At 27.8% G+C, this 8,252-nt stretch overlaps 1 protein-coding gene across 1 annotated transcript; it reads left to right on the top strand.

Annotated features, from left to right (window-relative positions):
* Positions 1 to 367: 367 nt before the first annotated feature.
* Positions 368 to 6,471, top strand: LOC114181218 (lysine histidine transporter 1-like). Its single transcript, XM_028067610.2, has 8 exons — positions 368 to 526; positions 3,672 to 3,823; positions 4,136 to 4,519; positions 4,669 to 5,062; positions 5,470 to 5,575; positions 5,671 to 5,762; positions 5,973 to 6,041; positions 6,133 to 6,471. The coding sequence occupies exons 1-8, from the start codon at positions 467 to 469 to the stop codon at positions 6,229 to 6,231; spliced, it is 1,356 nt and encodes a 451-aa protein (XP_027923411.1). The 5' UTR covers positions 368 to 466; the 3' UTR covers positions 6,232 to 6,471.
* Positions 6,472 to 8,252: the final 1,781 nt, after the last annotated feature.

The raw sequence follows: 8,252 nt of genomic DNA, 5'->3' as shown, positions 1-8,252 counted from the left end.
AACTTAAAAATATCCTTACCAAATATAAAAATGGGCCTCACTCTCACATAACATATTTATTATAAGAAAAAGTTATTTGATTAATTAAATTACAAGAATAAAATAAATAAAATTGGGTAGAAAAAGTTTAGACTTATACAAAAATTAACATTTATTTCTGGAATAAATAAGAGACCACACGTGTAAGTTTTAAAATGAGAAAACTAATTATCTTAGCAAAATTTATATTTTCATACAATTTAGTTAACTCATTGTTAGAAGATATTAAAATAATATATTTATTAATTTGTGTTTTGAGTTGTTTTGTTTTTGTATGATGTTGTCGTCTATAAATACCCACACATTCCCGTATTTGAAAACTGAGAGGCACTCTTTGTTTTTTCTGTAACAAAGTAACTTTGAACACAGTTTGTTCTGTTCTCTGTCCTGTGTTCTGAAAAACTTGTGGGCATCTCATTCTGCAGCCATGGCAAGTGTGGAAATCGAAGCAACAAATGGTCACACCTCTGCTCCTCACAAAAATACTGTCAGTTTCTCTCTCTCTCTCTCTCTCTCTCTCTCTCTCTCATCACACTTTCTAAATCAAACACTACCAATTCTATCTTTCTTCTTCACCATGTTTCCTCTCTGCAATTGCTTTTCCAATTTTCATCTTCCCTTTAACCTCTTCTGTGTATGCTTCCATTAATGTTTTCAAATTAAGTTTGTTAGACAAAAATCTTACTTCTTTCCATGCCTTGGAAATGCCCACACTTCTTTAGAGGTTCCATCAACACCGGAAACCATTTTGCTTATTTTGTTTCCTAAGCATACGACTGTTTTTTAAAATTTTGCATTATCTAAAATTAACATCATTTTATAATATATATAAATTTCTCTTTATTTAATTAGTTTAATGAAGCTGATTTACACCAAATTCTACTATATTAACACAGTAGCGTGTAAAACCAGATTTAGTAACTTTTTTTCTCTGATATAGTAGCATAATGGATGATGAAATATATATATATATATATATATATATATATATATATATATATAACATATTTGATGTGTCTCAATTCATATAAAAAATATCACGATTGAAGCAACGTTGTTAATTTACACAGAGACTAACAACGCTGCATCGAATACATATACAAATATAAAACAAAAAAAATAAATTAATGCTCAGCAAAAAAGTGGTTTGCTCCCTGGGTGCAAGCTGTTTTGTTTAGATGATCATAGTGAACATTTTAAGTTTATAGATTATGGGAATGATTTATAAATTATGTAAGAGAAAATTAGTATCTGAGTGCAGTTAATCTCTATCGTGTGAACTAAGGAAACTTCATGATGCTAGATGAAGTTGTTTTCCAAACACGCAGTTGAAAAAGTCCCCTGATTTTGTTTTTGTTTTTTTCCTTTTTGACCTACTTTGTTTGAATTATAATAACTGAATATCTTAACAACGCCAAAAATTATTTTATATATAAAAAACATCAAAACCCTCTTATCACCTGACACTGAGGATTAAAAAAAAAAAAGTATAACTAATTTAACTATTTTTTTCACCAGCTGAGTCATGCCGTTTGTGTTTGATGATCTTTTAGTTTAATTTTTTGTTTAATAAACAGGTTTTCGGTCTTTTAAAATTTATTGTATTTCTCATATTTTGTTGTCAATAAGATAATGTAAAGAAATTATAATAACTTTCTGATTATTACTTTATAATCTTAGAGTTGTAGTTTATGTAGAAATTTTTTACCCTTCCCTCCTTAAACATCTTTCAATAGGAACAAAATTACAATAAAATGATAAAATATCAAAACAAACCCTACTACAAATTTGGTGACTTGATTGTAAAAACGTCATAATGTTGGATTAAAACACTATGTAAACTAAACCTTGTTTTTATGGACAAAGATTTAAGTGCTAAAAACCACTTTATCACTCTATTCCCACACAAAACTATTATTACTTTTTGTTGCAATGATGACTTTATAAAAAAAACGACATTAAAAAAAAATCCTTAAATAAGTCAAAGTCATACGTGTGCTCAAACCTCAAAAGTCATAATTGGCATACCCAAAACCAAACCAAAAATAGAATTATATATTAAGATATGGAGTGATTAGATTGCTTATTTGAGTATGGTTTAAATGATACCCATTTTATTATCTACAAAGTTAAACACAAAACATTGACTTTATAGTTTCAAAAGACCAATGATTACATTTTAGAGTCATTTTATTGAAGAGGATATGTATAAATATATTTATTAATAAATATATCTAAATTATATAATAAACGAATTTTTTTAATTTATAAATTGTTTTAAATAAACTACATGTTTAATTTTGATATGCGGTAATCTTTTTCATTATTAACAATTTTTCAAAGATTATTAAACTTTAATTTCTGTATAGAAATTAGCAGAGTGATAAGAGGTATTTGAGAAAAAAAAAATTGTTGTAACTAGTTGTGAAATTAGCGTGTGAAATACACATTTAAGAGAATAAAGATATGAAGAATGTTTTAGTGTGAGGAAAAGCATTCTCTAACTTGTATATTTTAATTTATAATTTAATAGTATATTTGTTTTTGTTTAAAATTAGAGTGTATTTGTTAAAACACGTAAAACTACTATGTTGTCATTTAGTTTTTTGTTGTAACTTATAATATAAGAGTTGCTTTTGAACACACAGATCATGATGTTTTGATCAATATTTAATTAATTTAAAAATGGAATAGTTTGAACATGAATATTTTTAAAAATAATTGAAAAGAAAGATTGAGAAAAAAATAGAAAAAGATTCATTTTACTAATTCTTACTTATACATGTCACACAAGTTTCCATAGTACACAAACCACAATTCTTCGATGATAGGACGACAACAAAAACTATACTTGCAAATATTGGTGAGTAAAATTCTAAATAAATATTAAACAAGTATTTTTAATATAAAATTTAATTACTTTTATTAATAGATCAGTACGAATGAAAACAATTTTATATATGTTACCGGCCTTTAATAATCTTTATTCATTTTTTTTTAAATTAAGTGAACAAGACAAAATTATTAATAATGGAAAACCTAACAGTTGAAAATTTGTTTATAGTTAATGCTTTTTATTAAGACTTTTGAAATTAAAACCATTTATAAAAAGATTAGTTTTATTTAAAGTAATAGTTGAATTTATTTTTATAAAAAAAAATTATTTGTACTAATATTATAAAAAAAATTTATTTAAATTATATTCTAGGAATAATTTTTGTTTAAATTTATATATCAAAAAATAATTTTTAAGTAATTTTATTTAAAAATATCTAAAATATGCATAAATATATGATTGAGTAAATAATAATCTACATATCATAGCCGCCTAACCTCTAAGTCTAAAATGTGAAATTCTTGGATAATTTTTTTCTTTGGATAGGTTGAAAGGTGTAAAATTATTATTCCTTACAGAATAATGCATTTATAAAAGGCAGCAAAAAGTTGAACATGCTTTATGTTGAATACACCACAGTCCCCATTACATTTATTTTTTTCTTCACACTTTCTTGCATTTATTTATTTTTAGCATATAGACCTTTTTTTTTTTTTTTTTTGTGAATTTATGCCATTACAGTATATGAAGGTTGAAAATAGAAGGTGATTTAATTTGTTGTTTGTTGATAAAATAGGAAAAATCAGAGAGGGAGAGGAAAATTGATGATTGGCTTCCAATTACTTCTAAAAGGAATGGAAAATGGTGGTATTCAGCTTTCCACAATGTCACTGCCATGGTTGGAGCTGGTGTTCTGGGTCTTCCTTATGCCATGTCTGAGCTTGGATGGTATGTTTCAAACCCTAATTGCATTACACCTTCAACTTTTTTCCTTAAAGTAAAGTAATGTTGTTTTTATACTGTTTTAACCCATATATACTCTACTCTTTGCTTATTATACAATTTTTAGAGGGTTGATGATTGAACATTATGTGTGATTTGTTATAAACTCAAGTGTTCAAATGGGTGAATTGTTATATATTTTGTGACTGAAATTTAACTCGTGATAAAAGTGAGCTTCTGCACAGAGTGCAGAACAAATCACCAATTTTGTAAATTGTGTTTGATTTGAGAATCACAATGTTGTCACTAATTACACAGGGGTCCTGGTGTGACAATACTTATACTCTCATGGATCATCACCTTGTACACATTATGGCAAATGGTTGAGATGCATGAAATGGTTCCCGGGAAAAGGTTTGACAGGTACCATGAACTGGGTCAGTATGCATTCGGCGAGAAGCTTGGCCTCTACATCGTGGTGCCTCAACAGCTTGTGGTTGAAATTGGGGTAAACATTGTGTACATGGTTACTGGAGGAACATCATTGCAGAAGTTTCATGATACTGTTTGTTCAGACTGCAAAAAGATCAAATTAACCTTTTTTATTATGATCTTTGCCTCTGTTCACTTTGTCCTGTCCCATCTCCCTGATTTCAACTCCATTACTGGTGTATCCTTGGCAGCTGCAGTCATGTCCTTAAGGTACATCTAATTAACCATATTCTTTTCATTATGGACACAAATTTATTGGTTACATTTGAGAACTGTGAACCAATTTAGTTCTGTTGGTGGAATGAGAACAAGAGTGAAATACTAATGACCATGATGATTTGGTCTGCATTTTGCTGCAGTTACTCTACAATTGCTTGGGCAGCTAGTGTAGACAAGGGTGTTCAAGAAAATGTGCAATATGGTTACAAAGCTGAGAGTACTGCAGGGACAGTGTTTAACTTTTTTAATGCTCTTGGCACTGTGGCTTTTGCCTATGCTGGGCACAATGTGGTGTTGGAAATCCAAGCCACAATCCCATCCACACCTGAGAAACCATCCAAGGTTCCTATGTGGAGAGGAGTGGTTGTGGCCTACATAGTTGTGGCTGTATGTTACTTCCCTGTGGCTCTTATTGGCTACTGGATGTTTGGCAATGAGGTTGATTCTGACATCCTCATCTCTTTGGAGAAACCAGCATGGCTCATTGCAATGGCTAACTTGTTTGTTGTTATTCATGTTATTGGAAGCTATCAGGTAAAGTTCAATTTCTCTTATGCTTCATACTTGTGTCAGAAATATTTTTACTGGAATAGACTAAAGAAATTTACCACTTTTGATGTATGAGTTATGAAGAGATTATTGCTTATTGCACCACTTCCCTGGGTTTTTCTTTTCTAAAATGTCACTGAACTTTCTCATTTCAACTCATACTTGGATTTCTGAATGTCTCTAATTCAAATATGAGTTGAGTTTTACTACAGACTTCTGCTACAATACAACATATTTGTCCTATCCATTTAAGTTGGTCGAAACTTAAATTTACAAGTTACACAAAGAGTTAAAGTAATCATGAGCAAAAACTCCAATGATTTTTCCTCTTTCTGGTTGATGCTAAAGAAACTAAAACTACCCAAATTGCTAACTTTGTTACTGTTTTGTAGATTTATGCAATGCCAGTGTTTGACATGATTGAGACTGTGATGGTGAAGAAGTTGAATTTTGAACCAAGCACAATACTTCGTTTTGTTGTAAGGAATGTATATGTGGGTAAGTAATGTACATGTTCTTAATATCACTTATGGATTTCATTTGGTTATGTGCATTGATATTAATGTATCCTCTTTTTCATTTTTTTTTTTCAGCATTCACAATGTTCATTGCTATTACCTTTCCATTTTTCGATGGTCTCCTAGGATTTTTTGGAGGGTTTGCTTTTGCTCCAACAACATACTTTGTAAGCCATGAATATGCATCTCAATTCATTAATTCTCTTTGAGAATAAATTTCTTTATAAGTGAACTTATAAATATTATTTTTCTTATTAGTTTCTACAAAATTGAAGTTTTACTTTATTTATAAATTAGTTTTATCTTTAACAAATATGTACCTATTTTTTTGTGAGATTACTATTATTGTGTTTAACTGTTTGGTTTTCTTATTGTAGCTCCCATGTATCATGTGGCTTGTAATCCACAAACCAAAGAGATTCAGCTTGTCTTGGTTCACTAACTGGGTATATTTGAAAAAACTTTTGTTTCATATATTCTCCTTTTAAAAAAAAAAATCATTTTAAGCAAAGATTAATCTTGCTCCTATTGTTACAGATCTGCATTTTTCTTGGCCTCTGCTTAATGATTTTATCACCAATTGGAGGATTGAGGACAATCATAATTAAAGCCAAGACCTACAAATTTTACTCTTGAACACTTGATCATGGAAAGGTATAAGTGTATCATACTAATAAGTGAAGTAAGGTATTATTATCTTAGGTCACTGTTTATTTGACCATTGCAGAAAGTTGCTTGTATAGATAGTATTGTGTGTTGGTGGTGGAAGAGGAAATTTTCTCCGTGGAATTAATCAATGAAAGTAAAATTTCTAAATGTTTTTTCCTTTGTAATCTTCATTATAGCAATGCATACCATTTTTGTCTTTGCTCTCAATTATTTAGTTATGGATGGTGTAATTCAAAATATGGTTATTTTAAATTATGTAACCTAAAATATAATTATGAATTACATATTTTAGCATCTCATATGATAATTCTAAATCAGTAATCTTAAATATATTTTGGATAGTTGCAAATTACATAATTAAAGAAGAAATTGTGAAGTTGAAGAAGAAAAATCCCAATAGCCCTTAATTATGTGGAAGTTTCATTGTAATATAAAATAAGTGAATAAATGAAATGAGATAGTATAAATGATTCACTACTATATTTTGAAAAATGATCTTTGGTAGGAAGTGTGAATGAGTATTAAGGGTTTCTAAATGTAAAAATTAATAAAAATGGAGATTATAAAAAATAGGAACTTATAAGCTGAAATTGTAGATGTAGTAGCAATTAAAAAACATTAGGAACTACTGAAATAAATTGTTTCACCAAATAATACTGGTTTGCTCAAGTAAAATTTTGAGTTGATAAAAATGTGGTAAAGGTTATTTATTAGTTATAATGCGTCAGTAAGTTGGTGCACATATTATAACGATAATAAATATAAACATTGAATGAATGAAAAGGAAAACTAGGAAATTTCAAGTTTTTTTATCATTTGTTTTGATGAGATAAATAAATATTAGATTTCTTTTCTTTATCAAAAGCTGACTAGAAACTTTGAAATTGAAAGAATTCGTTTATCTTTGCATTTTGATGAAAAAAAAAATGTATAGTTTATAATTTTCACGTTTGAATGAATGCCAATTAGTACAATTATATGTACCGGTAAAAAAATATAGGTTTAATTATTTGGATGATACTCATTTTAGTAAGGGTGTGTCAATTTGGTATTCGCTCTTAAAAAAGTGTCAATTCCGTCCAACTTTTGAAAAGTGCTTCAATTAGGTTTTCAGAAAAAAAAATTATTAACGCCGTTAACAACATATCATATGTTAACCTCTGGTTTTTTCATTTTTTTTTAAATTTTTTTAATTTTTTTTAACTTTTTTTTGTTGCCACTTGTCAAGTTCTTGGTGTGATACATGACAATGTCAGTGTCACGTGACAGAACAATGTAACGTGTGCTAAATGTCATTATCTTAATTTCAATTTAGTTCCCAAATGTGTCTCTTTGATTCAATTTAGTCCTCACTTTTATGTTTTTGATTCAATTTTGTCCTATTTTTTTAATAATTGAAATATATTATTACAATCCAATTTTTATAAGATTAAAACTAATTAAGTATAAGTATTTTTACAAAATTAATACTAATATTTATATAAAAATTTAGTGGTAAACTAAATTATTATCAAAATATGGTTAATAATATATAATAATGCAATATGTTAAAAGGTCATTTTTAATAAAAAAATATTAGTATAAAATTTATTTTACCCTTTACAAAAAAATTAGTATAACATTAATTGAAAAAAAAATTTGGGTGACTATATTGCTCTATTAGTATAATATTTTTTTACCACTAAATTTTAATATAAATATATTTAATTTTGTAAAAAACAATTGGGTGACTATATTGCTCTATTAGTATAATATTAATTTTGTAAATATATTTTGGATAGTTGCAAATTACATAATTAAAGAAGAAATTGTGAAGTTGAAGAAGAAAAATCCCAATAGCCCTTAATTATGTGGAAGTTTCATTATAATATAAAATAAGTGAATAAATGAAATGAGATAGTATAAATGATTCACTACTATATTTTGAAAAATGATCTTTGGTAGAAAGTGTGAATGAGTATTAAGGGTTTCTAAATGTAAAAATTAAT

This window comes from Vigna unguiculata, chromosome 4, assembly GCF_037176805.1.
Source record: "Vigna unguiculata cultivar grain cowpea cultivar isolate G323 ecotype 2 chromosome 4, ASM3717680v1, whole genome shotgun sequence".
NCBI classification, from domain to species: domain Eukaryota; kingdom Viridiplantae; phylum Streptophyta; class Magnoliopsida; order Fabales; family Fabaceae; genus Vigna; species Vigna unguiculata.
This window is presented reverse-complemented; position numbering and strand designations above follow the sequence as displayed.

What these genes read in the sequence shown, in the direction of transcription:
- LOC114181218 (XM_028067610.2), top strand. Translation starts at nt 467, where the DNA reads ATGGCAAGTGTGGAAATCGAAGCAACAAATGGTCACACCTCTGCTCCT. An exon ending in CTGCTCCTCACAAAAATACT is followed by an intron (nt 527 to 3,671) that starts GTCAGTTTCTCT and finishes TTGATAAAATAG; the next exon opens with GAAAAATCAGAGAGGGAGAG. An exon ending in GCCATGTCTGAGCTTGGATG is followed by an intron (nt 3,824 to 4,135) that starts GTATGTTTCAAA and finishes CTAATTACACAG; the next exon opens with GGGTCCTGGTGTGACAATAC.